The sequence below is a fragment of the Balaenoptera musculus genome, chromosome 5 (assembly GCF_009873245.2).
Source record: "Balaenoptera musculus isolate JJ_BM4_2016_0621 chromosome 5, mBalMus1.pri.v3, whole genome shotgun sequence".
Taxonomy (NCBI): Eukaryota; Metazoa; Chordata; class Mammalia; order Artiodactyla; family Balaenopteridae; genus Balaenoptera; species Balaenoptera musculus.
This window is the reverse complement of record NC_045789.1, coordinates 118,712,425-118,727,217: the sequence shown is the minus strand read 5'-3', so window position 1 is coordinate 118,727,217 and position 14,793 is coordinate 118,712,425. Positions and strand designations below refer to the sequence as shown.

The following is a 14,793-nucleotide window of genomic DNA, read 5'->3' as shown; positions in this document are numbered from 1 at the left end:
CCATTGCCTGAGCCTCCCCATCTCTCCTTGTGAGCAGTTGTATTCACACGTTTTAAAAAACAAAAACAGAAATCCTAAGCACTCAGAATCAGAAATGAGGAAAAGTGAAAGTCTTTCAAATTACAGATGTGTGGATCCCACTTCTAAAATTCTGATTCAATAAGTCTTGGGTAGAGGCTGGGAATCTACATTATTACAGAGCTCCCCCAGGTGATTCTGAATGTGAACCACTGGGTTGGGGCACTGACCTCAGGCAGACTCCCTCCCAAGCAGGACAAGCCTACCCAAGTGGGCCAGCCCTTTCCAGATGTATTTCACTAACTGCCTGAAGATGTTCACTTCGTGTAACATGGAAATTTCTTACATCATAGACCAATTTAGGGAAATAGACTTCATAAAGGGCATTACTTAGTCCTTCATACACTGGTGTGAAATATACTTTAGTGTTTGCCTACTCTTAGCTAGTAGAGATCAGTGGAAATCAATGTTTGGGATATGGATCATTAACTTTTCCTCCAACCCCTAATAAATAGATACCTAACCTAAAGAGCTAGAAAGATATATAAGTCAAGATTTACCAATAACCAAGATGGTATGCTTTACTTTCTAATGTGAATATATAACACTAATAGTTTTGCTATAGTGTTACATAAGAGACCTTGGATTAGAAACCAGTAGAAATCTGTTTCAAATACACACACACATATGTATGTGTGTGTATATATACAAACAAATATACATATATTTCAAATTACATATATGCACACATGTACATATATGTACGTTTGTGTGCATGTGTATATACAATTTTTAAGCGAATTTTTTTTTACTGTTTCCATGGCTTTGCACTGAAGAATTGAATCTAAGCCAGCTATCAATTTTTTTTAAACTTTTAAAAAACTTCCTATTTGGAAAATTTCAAACATAATGCTAAAGTAGAGAGAATAGCTTAATGAGCCCCCATGTGTTCATTAGCTGTCTTCAGTAATTATTGACCTATGGCTACTATTATTCCATCCATACCCTTGCTCACTTCTCTGCACTCTTCTTCCCTATTAATCCATTGATTATTTTGAAGCAAATCCCACATATCATATCATTTTGTTCAAAATCTCTGAATATTTTCCTGATTGAGATTTATTTCTATTTTTACACTATAGTTTTACTTCAGTTAAATATATGAGTAATTAGGCTTTCACTTAATATATACATTTTTCAATTCATTATAGGAAGGTATATGTACAATCACAGGTTTAACCTTGAAAAAATTTTTTCTTCTGAGGTATTGGATAAAAGCTAGGGACATAAACCCCTCATGTTTTCTTATGACAGGGAATTATTTTGACCTGGAAAACATCATTATAATGACAGTGAAACAACAACAATAATAGCTAACCTTTATCAAATGCTTACTCTGTGTTCTCACTTGTGTTAACAAAATTAATCCATACAACGCTATGAGTAAGGTGCTATTTTTATCTTCAGTGTGTGATGAAATTAATTTTTTTTAACTTAGAATGTCATGTTATTCCTTTATTCACTTATCCATGTTGCATTGCACTGATTTATATTAGACTAATTCATGGTCAGAGTCTCAGCCTTTCTCAACAAACCGCCTCTGTGGTGTCAGCAGCAGCTTAGCTGTGACCTGTCAATTTCACAGGAGCAGGAGACAGCAACTCCAGGGTTCCTGAGGTTTCCTAGTGATTAATGGTTCAAACACTAAGACAAATCAGGTGTATCATAGTATTATAACGTTCTGAATCACAAGATAGTAGATGTATATACCATTTGGCTTTAGATTTTGAATTGCTTAAAATTTTAAAAACTAGTTCAAGGAAAACTAGTTTGGGCTGCTGAATTACTTGGCTCACCATTTAAAGTCTGAACATGGGATACCTTTTTATCACTGATTCTAAAACTTTGAGGGATTTTAGTAAATCTGTGTTGACTCTGTCAAAAATGAAGTTTTAAAAATGTATTTTTAAAATATGATAGACAATTTAAAATGCAATCACTACCTTGGTTTAAAAGAATGTCTAAAATATTATTCCATTACTTAGAAGTTATCACTTTTGAAAATGGGAATGAATGATTCTCATGTTAAGTTATAAGAAGATAGTAAACCTGCCTTACCATCTTCTTACAACTTAACTCACTAGGGCGATGGGAAGTGTACTAGATTGGGAGTTGAAAGCTGGGTTCTAGGCCCTCTTGTCTTCTCACTGGGTGTGAGCTCACAGCCAAGTCATGGGGATCCCTGAGCCTAGGTGTCCTCAGCTGTTAATGAATAGACTTATAGACCAGCCCTACTCTCCTCAGTTCTTGAATCCTATGAGTGTAAAAGGATCCTTGAATCTGTGTGACATTATATCTCCGCTGTGCAGTTTTTCCTTATGAATTCTCCAGTGGTTACACGCTTCATCTGAGAGCCACTTCTAGACTACTTTCTTTCCAAATATCAATGTTAAAATGTCAGTTTATGCAAAGGTCTTTTATCTTGATTCTGTACACAAGTAAAAATAACTAAAGTCAGTTTTTTTTAAAAGAAAGTGACCCAAAATTTTCTGCCAAGTTTGACCTAATAGTGTGGCTTATAAATAATGTGTTTGTTATATCAACAATGTCAGAGGAAAAGTGACAGTTTTCTTTGAACATAGGGAGTATAACTTTCTGTTTCCGTAATAAGCATTTGAATCAAAGTCTGGGATTTTCTCTCTGTTGAAGAAAGCAGCAAACAAGATATGATGTTCTGAGGAGTCTAGCTGTCTCTGCAGGAAGTTTTAGCAGAATCTCAGGCTTGAAATTGTGGTCTATGTTTGGTAGTCCTCTCTTGTATAACCTGCATTCCTTCTTTTCTCGCCCTGTAGGTTCTGTCATATCATGCTTCAGCTGCAGAGGAAGAAACAAGAGAGCTCCAATCCTTAGCGGTAATCCTCCTCCTCTTTCTTGGTAGAAATGACTAACTAGAGGCATCTAATTAATACATAAATATGCTTCTCTCAGGACAACTGCTTCTACTGGTAATGGTCCCCTAGACATTTAATTAAATGTGGTAAATATTTATATGGACATTTATAAAAATATCTAATCAAATCTACTTTCTTGCAGGGCTAGAAACTCACTGATAACACAGAGCAAAGGATAGCATCGTATTGATTTTGTAATACATTATATGATTCTGATATTTTTCCAATAATTGTTATAATCTTTACATCTTTCTTAAACCAAAATTAAATTTAGTTTTCAGTTCATGGGGAAGTGTGGACAGGCGACTGCAAGGTGGTTGGTTGGTTAGAGTAATAACAACAAAGATTTTATAGCTTGTAACTGATAATGTACTCTGTGTTATTAAGAATTGAGAGTGATTTTAATTTCTGACCATATGGCTTACAGAATGTTATTTGAAATTGGGTTCAAATGAGGTCAGTTCCTGAATTCTCACTACATTCTTATTTAGGATACTATGAGAGAAAACCACATTGATATGTAAGTGGAATGTCACGTGTTCTAGGTCTTGACTGAGATTGCCTTGGATGAGATTAATGAAAATTCGAGGCACTTACACATTGACAACCAAGACTGACCCTCTGAGTTTAAATTTACTTGAGACAACATAAAGTCTATATGAGATGTGATGAGAGTCACGTAAGGAATGAGAAGGGTCATTGAGATCATTGAGATTCTTTTTCTTTGTCGTCATCACCATGGCTTGCCAAATGTTCACCCTCCGTGCCCTTACATACATTTTCTCATGTAAACGGGGCAGCTGTGCTGTGAAGAAAGGGACTTGCTCACGGTCGCAGTGGCAGGAAGTGGAGAGTCAGGATACAAACTCACACTGTCTTTCTCCAGAAGGCATGCATATAATCACTGTCCTATCTGTGATGGGCTGTTAGGGAGAGAGGAGGCTAAAGATGATTCAGATGTTCTGACCTTGGTAATTCGGAGAATGGTCATTCCATTCATTAACAAAAGTGGAAATATTAAGAAGGAAAACGGATAGATTTGATTTAGAACATGGTAAGTTTGAGGTAAGTGAACAACCAAATAGACATCTTCAACAACCAGGAAGGGCAGGTCTAGAGTGGGGAGGGGCCGGTGGGCAGAACTAGAGGCGGTGATTTGGAAGTTAAATCATGGGATCTGGGGGAGTCCCATGGTAGTGAAACAATGGGAATGGAGCAAGTTGGGGAGAGTGCAGGAAGATGTGCAAGGTTGCGGGCAGAACTCTTGTGGGTATAGGTTTAGATGGAAGGTGTAGGGAAAGAAACCAGCTAAAGCAGAGAAGTGGGAGTTAAACTGGGAGGAAGGTTTAGGCTAGGGCAGTGGCACAGAAGGCCAGTAGAACAGTTTTTACAAGAAAGGAGATCCCATCAGTTGTTATAGGAAGGATGAGAAATAGGACTGAGAAGGCTGCTGGATTCAGTGATTAGGTGATTGTTTAGAAGGCAACTTCAGGAGTGAAACTGCAAAGGGTATTGAGTAAATGGTGAGAAAATGGAGGAAATGAATACAGACTATTTTTTAAAATATGGTTTGTATGAAAGAGAGAGTGAAATAGCTAAGACGGGTGTTGGCTGCATCATGTGAAGTTCTTTACTTGTTTTGTTTTGTGTTTGTGAGCAGGGTTTGCTCACAAGCAGGAAAGCCAGCACGTTCTTGGACAAAGGCATAAGGTCCAGGGTGAGTGTGAGACTAAGAAATTTAGTCAGTTTCTTTCAAGAAACTGAAAGAGGTCTGGACCTTGAAGTGGCCTAGGTATTAAAGAGACATTTCTTTGGCCAAGACGAGAGAAAAGGTATAATAATAATAGTAATAGTAAATAATAATAGCTACACTTAATTGAGCACTTACCATATACCTGGCATGTTTGAAGTTCTTTGTGTGTTAACTTAAGTGTATTAAATCCACAGCCATCCTATAAGGTCAGTATTAGCATTTTGAAAATGGAATTTGAGGTTGAGAGAGTTTAGATTGTCCTACTCGGGATCTCCCAGATCGTGAGTGATGGCGCCAGGACTAAATCCAGGCAGTCCAGCCCCAAAGCCCACACGTCATTGCACAGCACTGAAGAGAATGAGCTAGGAAAGAAGGAAAGAGAATCAGGACTTATAGATGTTCTTGATTAAATCACTGAGTAGGAAGCTGAGTCATCTGCCAAGAACAGTTGAAGGAACTTGAGATGATTTCATCTGAAAGATTCAGCTTCTCTAGGGGTTAGCCTCATTTGAATTGGCTGTATTTCTTTTGTTCACGGTGATGTTTGAAGGAATGAGAAGTTTTTCAATTATTTACAAAGATTTAGAGGTTTAAAGTATCTCTCACATCAGGCTTAATTGCCCGTTTGTCTAATCCTCGTAGAGTGATAAAGTTTTGAACTAACTGCATACTGTGAGCTGGAAATGATCACATGGAGAGATACATTTTGAAGTGCTTGCAGGCTTTGTGGGATTATTAAGTTAGCTCTAAAATGAGGGCAAGGGTACACTTTGTTGTTTTAGATAAATAAAAACTAGCAAATAGAGTCATTTCTAAAGATAATGCTTAAAAAATCCATTAGGATATTAAACTTCGCTTTTTTCTTTGAAAATAGCATAGTCTTTCAGAAAAATTTGAAAATTATTTTCTCAATTATGTTAATAATTTTAACAAGAGAAAAACACTTTGGAAAAACTGAGAATTGCTATATTGCAGTATTGTTCAAAACCATCTGTTGTTCCATTTGGAAAACAGATTTCTGGCAGCTGCGTTGAGAAATTTAGGATAACATAGCTTGTAGGTCAAATAATTCATTTGAATTGGTTGGAATTCAGCAACTGATTTCAATTCTGTTTTCTATCATCCTAATAAAAATTCCTTTGCAGCCCCAAATACACAGGTGTCTGCATCATCCAGAAATTACCAAAATTGCTGTCTTAGTCATGTGTCTGATGGTTTATCTCAATTTAAAACCCAAAATAAATTGAAAAGCTGTCAAATGCTTCTCAATTTTTATTTTTAGAAATCAGTTCTTAAAAGAAATAAATAACGTGCTTAAGTATACTAAATATTTATGCCTATGTTCAGAAAAGTTTTTTAGTCATAACAAAAGTATAACAAAGTTGATAGGAAATTCAGAATCCTTTTTTTCCCTTGCTTAACTTGAGTTTTTATCCCATTTTTAATCTTATTTTCTTTTGGCTTAAAATTGGGTGTAGCAGAAATAGGGCCTTAAACAAGCATTTTGCCATATACCTTTTAATGATCCTTACAAGTTACTGAGATAAAAATAAAAGGACCCCAGCTGACCTGGTTATGGTTATTAGAAAGTTGTTAGTTAAGATATCAGAATGAAATAAATGTTTATGTATTACAAATAACTGAATATTTGATTGATTGATTGCCTTTTCTGCCTTCTCTTGCTGGAAGAACAGTAAATAAATACGTTTTAGAGTTTAGTTTTTTAAAATAAACTTCTCAGTTTTGTCATGGAGTCAGTGCTGATTCAGTTCCAGTCCCTACAGCTTCTGCTTTATAGCAGTTTCTTTAATCACACGTAATGTATCTCAGAGCAAACTGAGACCCTGTTGTGATCCTGAAAGGTCTTCTGTATCAAAATAGAGAGAGAGGGAAAAGCTGGCCACTTAGGCAGGATTTCCTAGGACAGAATTTATACCTCATCTTGACCTTAACCTTTCCGAGCCAGAAACTTCACGTGAACCCTCTTGATCAGGCATGTGTGTGAAATGCTGCAGGTAACAGCAGTAAGGGGCAGAGCCAGATACCTGACCCAAATCTCTATTGCCTGAGGCAGTGTTAGAATATAGAGCCACTTTCTTATGTCAAGATGATCATCACATTCCTTCACTTTGGGGGAAAATCTCTATGGATAGTCAAATTATAAATGGAAAATTTTGAGCAGATAATAATAAAGAAGAGTTGACCCTATGATCTAGATAACTAGTGTCACTGAACTGTAGCAACAAGGCGTCCAGTAAGGCATCTTCTTCCTTAAAAAGTGCTAGAAATACTCTGGAACAATTTGGGTCCTTTGGACTTCCTGTACACTGTCAGTTGATGCATTCATTTTTATAGACGTCTATAACATGAATTGGGCTATATCTTTTCCACGTTGCAAGATTTAATAGATTCTGTTTGATTCTTCCTACTTTCATCTGACAAGCAAATCTTACCTATTTTGCTTTGATTTTACTAGTGGATTACTTCCAGTGGTAGTCTTAGCTCCAAAGTATGGTGGCACTGTTCTTGAGCTTCTTATATACTAATTAGATGCTAACCAAATCTGAGTGTATTAGTCCCAATTGTAGTCATACATTTTCTCTGAAGTTTTACTTATAAGCATATATGTATTTTATTGGAATCTTGACATTATTATGTGCCTTCTTTACATGGTTTTGAAAAACCTTATGCTCATTATTCAAGTTTTTTTATAGTCTGTGCCTCTTCCCTATGGAGATTTAAAGGAATCCATTTATATAATGTTAGAAAGAAGGAAAAATAATAAAATATGTTGATATAGTTATTGAAGAAAATATACTAATCTAGTCCTGCTATGCCTTATTCACTTCTTTATTCTCTTTAAGATTTGGTTCCACATGCTGAGTTGGAATATTCACCTCTCTTTGTATTAGTAGGTTTCTTTCTCATTCATATTTGGATCCACTTCCTTCTTAGAGAAAGATATATTCTAACAGCCTTGTAAACTAATTGTGTGGGGTTTTTTCTTTGAAAACACATTTTCTGTGCATGTTAAACGTGGGGAAGAGAGACATTAGCCTTCTTCTGTAAAGTGTAATGTGATGGCTGTCAGCGTGGCTTTGTTCAAAGACCCAGACCCAAACTGCTCTGCATAAAAGAGTGCCCCAAGAGGCAAGCTAGTGATGGGGACTGATAAGGAAAACTTAAAATACCTGACTGAGCATCTCTCCTTGTGGCTACCAATAAACTCATCAAACACCTACATTAATTTTATTCCTGAAAATAATTTCCTTAAAGAATGGATCCTTGAGGAAAATCTCCTTCCCTCTTAACATTTGTGTCGAATAAACATCAAGGAGTAATGTAACAAAATGCCTTCATAAAACACTGAGGCTAATTGGAAGAATTTGACATTTTATGGAAGACCAAGTTCAGTGGCTGCCCTTCTTTCAGACTTATTTTAATAAATAACTTTCTGAATAAGGGCCTTTTCTTAAGAGTTGACTATTAGGAGTTGTTTCTGTAATTTCTATTTTAGCTCTTGAGATTTGATACTTCAGACCTAAGGCAGGCAGAATGCCTTTGATTGAAGTGTGACCTTTTTTGTGTAAAGATTATACAGTTGAGCAAATTGTGTAGCCACGTCTTTATTTTCTTCCAAGGTTACCAGAGACTTTGCCACAGGCTAAATATAAATCTTTTTCATGAGACATCCACCAAAAATATGAAACTCAATAATTTTTAAATGACCCTTATATTTACCTTACCCAAGTGTATTATTTTCCATGAACATGTGATTTATGGGCTTCAAGGAGACTATACATTTTATAAACGTATTATTTCCTATAAAGTTTCATTTCCATGCTTGTGTAAAAGGGACCCCAGTGTGTCCATTTTTTTGTGTAAATGGACTTATTTCATGATAAGAAATAGTTGAATAAAAGAAGGGCTGTCATTTGTCTTAAGTAAGGTACTGATAAAGCTCAGGAATGATTCTCTTTGACTTTAGAAAAATAGGTGACTTTATTAGTCAGGATTCTCCAGAGAGAAAGAACCAGAAGGAGATTTTATATATGCATAAATGAGAGAGAGAGATTCTGAGGAGTTGGCTCACATGCCTGTGCGGGCTGAGAAGTCCACAGTCTGCTGTCTGCAGACTGGAGGCCCAGGAAAACCCGCGGTGTCATTGAGTTGAGTCTAAAGGCCTGAGAGCAGGGGAGCTGATGCTTGAAATCCCAGGCCCAGCGCCTGAGAAGATAGGAGATACCCCCATTCCAGCGGGCTTGGAGGAAGCAACAAGGGGCACGTCCCTCCTTCTTCCACCTTTTGTTCTATCAGGCCCTCAGTGGATTGGATGATGCCCTCCCACGTTGGGGAGTACAGTCTCCCTTACTGAGTCCACAGATTCAAATGCTCATCTTATCCAGTAACACCCTCACAGACACACCCAGAAATAATGTTTCATTTGGGCACCCTGTGGCCAGTCAAGTGGAGACATAAAATTAACTATTACAAATGACTAAAAAAGGTAGTTAAATGTGTACTTACATTCTCTGTCATTGTGTTGTTAGGGATCACTTACGCAAACTTATTAGCATCCTTGTGTTGTTGCACTTAAACGATATATTTCAATTTTTTGTGTGTCTATCTTCTCCATCAGACTGTTAGTTCTTGAGTCATAATAATAATAGCTACTATTTAGTGATTGCTTAACAGGAACCTGGTTTACATGTTTTGTTGAATAACTGAATGAATGATTCTGGAAAATTCAGACTTTTAGGAAGCCTATAATCTAGCATGAAATAACACAATTCACGATCCTTCAATGCATTCAACAAGATTATGCTTTCTTTTTTCTTAAAGTGATTATGAAGCTAGAAATAATTTAATAGTTGATGAAATGAATAAAACAGCGGCTAACTGGTCATAGAGCTTTCATTTTCATGAATATAGCATGATGGTTAAGAACGTGAGTCTAGAGAGAGATGTCTAGGTTCAGATTCCAGCTCCATGATCGCGGGCAAATCTGTGACTTCTCTGAGCCTCAGTTTCTTCATTTGTAAAAAGAGAATAATGAAAGAACCTACCTCAGAGAGTTGTAGTGACCAGAGTTCCTGGTACATATGTCTCCCCCGCCTATTATGTATCAGTTATTATTAGTAGTGGTGATAGTGGGAGGAAAAGCAGTTCTCCTAATGTAGTAGGAGCCACATTGAGGCCTTCATCTTCTCCGTCATGTTCCAAGCCTTTTTGCCCAAGCCATTCTAATTATGCACCATCAAGAAAGTTGTTGGGGGATGGAGGGAATGAAAAGTGCCCACCAAACTGAGAAGGTATCTTGAGACTGAAAAACAAGGCAGGCAGCTCCATACAATCAATGGATCAGTTCATTGTAGGGTAACTTACAGGGTAGGATCGGATGGACAACAATTTGGAAGCATTCACAGCTGCACTCCACACCACCGAGGGGCCGCTGGGACAATTTTACGGTTAATCTAGGGTATACGGGTATGTGCTTGGAAACAGGGAGTGCATTCCTAAGTCAAGATTTATGAATGGGTAGCTAGTCTCAGGGGCGCTGGGAATTCGTCAGTGAAGGTCTTCATCATTGTTTGGAGCTAACAGAGCATAGAGGCCACCTGGACCTAATGATTGTTAAAAATATCTATTAACTACAAAGCCCTTGATGACGGAGAAATGATTTACCATATGGTACAGTCCTGGGGAGGGTCAGTGGAAGGACAGGAGGAACTGTATGAGCCCAAGATGGTGTCAGTTATGCTAACAGCCATACAAAAGTATGCACTCATTTTCTAATTAGCCAAAAAAGAACAACAGGTAGGTGGAAAACAGGTAGGAAGAAAAAAGCACGATGTGTTCTAAAATAAATGTAAACCTTTTGTTTGTGAAGTGTAACCAATTCTCTACTTGAAGGGAGTTATCTAGAGTTGACCATTTTAAGTAACGTCCTACCCAGAGCTGCTAAAAAGTGGAAAACTTTTGGTCATTGCTTTCCCATCCTGAGTTTCCAGTGTTCTTGCAAGTGAATGAATCAAAATTTAATGACACTTAAAACAAGCTGAAGCTGAGTTTTTAAAATTACAGTAGCGAAGTATTCATTGTGCAGATGAAAGAGGGAATTCAGCTATAAAAAATTTTTCAAAAGTAAATAAAGTGAATAATTGAACTGTAAGAGAAGAAGGCATAGTCTATAATTTATCCGTCGTGTCTGACTCAGCATGGTTCATTACTAATGTTTGTGTTATAGCTCTTTGCCAAATTAAACTGAATATTATGAAGAACTGATTAGGTGCTTGATGATCACAAAAAATGTTTCATTTATACCTTCACATTTATCTCCTATTTTATGTGGATATTATATTAGGTGTTCCAAATATAACAATAAGTAATCAATCTCTGTCCTCTTGGAACTTTAAAGAATAGTGAAGGACTATATGTATACCTTAATTATATAATATTACATAATTATAATCAGAAAAAAAGAGCTATGACTGTAAAGTATAGGCAGCATGCAATTATATACTGTAGAGACATATTCTGGAGTGAATGGTTTGGGATATGTGTAGTTATCCACATCTTCTTAAATGTCTCAGTTCCATTCTTGGTGCCCCACTTGCTCCTGATCAATGCTCTAATGTTCACATAAGAGATACGGCAAGCCTGTGATTTCACCCTACACCGTCATTCAGCAGCCTACAGGATAAGATTGTGTGTGGGTGTCGAGATCTGGCTCACTTTGGAAACTTTCATGTAAGCCAGAATCAGAAAGCCACTAGGCCATCTCCTTCCGGAATCAACCATCGCAGCATAGTTTGGGAGTGAGAAAGCTGCTGCCAGAACTGAAGTCTCCACAGCTGCATAACACCCGCTGGAACCACATTTTAGAAAAACGGGTTCCTCGTGTGGTAGGCACTGTGTTAGTTTGAAATTCAGGTCTCACTCAAGTATACCTCATTGAAGAAACCAAATTTCTTCTGGAACCCTAGCTGAAAGGGAGTCAGGGAAATATATTTTTGAGCTTTCTTGACTCTTCAGAAAATGAAGGCTCACTAGGAAAAGGTTGAAACAGATGTTATGTTAATGGAGTCTTGCTACAGTATCTACCACAGAGACAGACCAGTGAATGTTTCTCTGGTGCAGCTGAGACATAAAAAAATGGGAAAGAACTAGCTATATGAAAACTTGGGGGGGGGGCGGTGTATTCTAGTCAGAGGAGGAGAAACAGTTAGAGAGGCCCAGAAGTGAGAGAGAGAGCGTTAATTAACCTTGAAAACAAATGGCAAAAACAGAGACACCTCTCCCCGCCTTGCATAAAAAAATCAAATGATGGCAATTTCCAAAAATTCAATTTTTCATTTAGAGCATTATTGCAGTAAGTATAGAGGCTACCACGTACCCAGTCTGACCCTCCTCTGCACTCATGAGAGGCTAGGGTGCTCTGTTTAAGCCAGGAGGAGTGGAATATCCCTTCTCTCACGTGTGAGGAATCAAGCATGAAAAGCATAGTATAACCGGAACAGCTAAGGAGCACCATCCATTTACTTTAAATGGTGAGAGAGTCAGAGACGGAGCTGGGGCCTGTACAGGAAGGTCACTGGCAAGATTTAGATGCCACTCACAGGGTGGCCTTGGATTCCAAAGTGAGAAGGCAGTTACAGATCCTGGAGTCCTCTGGACACAGAGATAAATTAGACCTTGGAGACAACCCCCTCATTTTACAGGTAAGAAAATGGGCAGAGGTTGAACATCTTGTTCAGGGTGACAAAGTCAGTGGGGCATCGGGACTAGAACCCCTAATAGCAAACATTCCTTTACCATGTGCTTCACCTTGCTCTCAGGTTTCTCTTTTTATGATCATTATCTAATGCCAAATGCAAACGTGGTAGCTGATCTAGGATAATGCCGGCTGGTGATCAATTTATTATATAGCTCCCCATCAGTCAGATGGTATTCAGAACAGCTGGTTTTAATTAAAGATCACTGAGCAAAGTATTTTTATAGCTCTGAGTACTGCTTCCTTGAACCCAGTCCAGTCCTCTTCCCAAGGATATGTCCAGTTCCACCCTTAGTGAATTTCACTTCCAGAGTTTTGTTTTGTTTTTTTTTAATTTTTGCAAGAATGGTGAAAAGGGATCAAGACATTAGAAAAAAGAGTCATAAAAAAGGGACTTAAATGAAGAATTTCCTCTAAAGAGTCACGAGAGGTAACTAGTTTCTTTATTAGTTTGAGTGGCAGATATAATTAAAGAACTCAGAAGAAAAATGACTTTATACAACCAAACTGTTTGCCAGGTTGAATCTTTAACCCAGGGAGCTTTGTATATTTTTTATATTCCATATTTGGTTAATTTGACACAAATTAGAACTCCCAACCCTAGAAAGGCTTAACTATATTCAGATGAAGCACTAAAACGTCTAATTGCCATTGCCTGAGAATTCACAGGCACTGTGCTTTCATGTGGGGAAATAAGCAGTATTGTGCAGTATTAGGTGGTATCATAGTTCCAGAAGTTCGAATTGGATTAGTCAACCATAATACATATACACATTTATAGCTTTACAGAATCTATAAAATATGTTATTTGTTTGTCTTCAACATCATGATGCAATAAGTTATATTATCCCCCAAAGAAAAACAAAGTCAGAAATCTCACTTTGCAAATTCTAACAAATCAAACGGTCAGTGAAAGAAGCTATAAAAATCCAGAATTGTATATACATAACCTCTCCCAGAAATACCACATTTTTTTTTCCCTGCTATTAGTAAGATGAAGACTATTTCGTTTTATAAAATGGTAAGTTAGAATGACAGGCAATATGTTTTACTTAAAGTCTCCTTTATCCCAAGCCCTTTCAGGGCAGACAGAAAGTTGAATTCTCTGGTGATGGTCAGAGAAGCAGTTTACGAGAGCTTTAAATGATGTGTGACTTTCTCATGGCTTATTAGCAATCGATCCCAAGAATTCCGAACCTCTGTATCACTGACCACAAGGTTCTGAAGGAAAATGTCTGCACACCCCCCCAGGTCAGCTTAGGAAGGTTGAGTCGTGGCGTGACGTGGCTGAACAAGCAGAAGAAAAGCGTCTTTGCTCTCAGGAGAGAGCGGTCGGGAGTTAGAGTGTAGAATGGAGCGAGGCACAAGCCATGTTGGCCGTCTTTATCCCGTAGTGTTTAGAATATCCGTTGTGGAAGGAAAGAGAGAAAACTTCCTGCTCTAAGAATAATGATGCCCTAAGGAACAAACATCTGTTCTCTTGTGCAATGTTTAAGGGAAGCAGCTGTCATCTGCTCTGAGTTAAAAGGTGGGCCTACTCCCACCTCCACACTTCCCCGTTCCCCTCAAGCTGTCTGCTCCGTCTCGACGTTGGAGGCTGGTGTAAACAGCACTACCCTTTCTCGGAGCATTTTCAGCCCTCCTTTCTTTCCCTAGTTCAGCCCACGCATTAGCCTGTCCAATTGACTGAACAGAAGGCGTATTTTCTCGTGAATTTTGGGCTTGGGCAAAGAGTCTTGGTTTGGAGTATGAAGAGGGTGACATTCTTTTGAAGTTTAAACAGGTCTGGTATATGTAAGTAAAACACGAGATGGTCCCGATGAGCAGAGAATGTGCGTGCGCCCTCAGGCTGGTAGGGGAAAGTTCTAGATTGCTCCATAAGGTTTTAGTAGTATTGACCTTTTTACTTCACAAAAGATGGAGGGAAGGCAGAGAAGTGATATACCAGATTCTCAGAAGAAACTTAAGGGGTTTGGAGGGAATCAAGGAAAAAACATTGGAAAGAACCTGGTTTTCTTCCCTCTGCCCCACACCAAGTTAAAGCCTCTTTTCCTCACGTAAATCTCAGCCACATCTGGCTAAGGCAGTTAAAGTGCTGGCAGAGTGAATAGTCAAGGGGATGGAGGAGTGGGGTTCTTATAAGTTCCCATGCCGGCAGGGGCCCGGCAGGAAATCTAGGAGAGAAGCCTGACAGCTTTGCTCAGTATGAGGGAGCCCGGGGGGCCTCGGCTGTGGCCAGCATTGCTTCATGGGAATTGGGGCTCAATGTGGCCGGATTTTCCAGGAGATGCCAGAAA

At 38.2% G+C, this 14,793-nt stretch overlaps 1 protein-coding gene across 4 annotated transcripts in view; it reads left to right on the top strand.

Annotated features, from left to right (window-relative positions):
• PDE5A (phosphodiesterase 5A) overlaps positions 1–14,793 on the top strand; it is a 149,218-nt gene that overhangs the window by 97,081 nt on the left and 37,344 nt on the right. For all 4 annotated transcript variants that reach the window (XM_036852451.1, XM_036852448.1, XM_036852450.1 and 1 more), the window contains exon 11: positions 2,871–2,930. In XM_036852451.1, the coding sequence (XP_036708346.1) occupies positions 2,871–2,930 (60 nt within the window). The remainder of the gene's footprint in view (positions 1–2,870; positions 2,931–14,793) is intronic.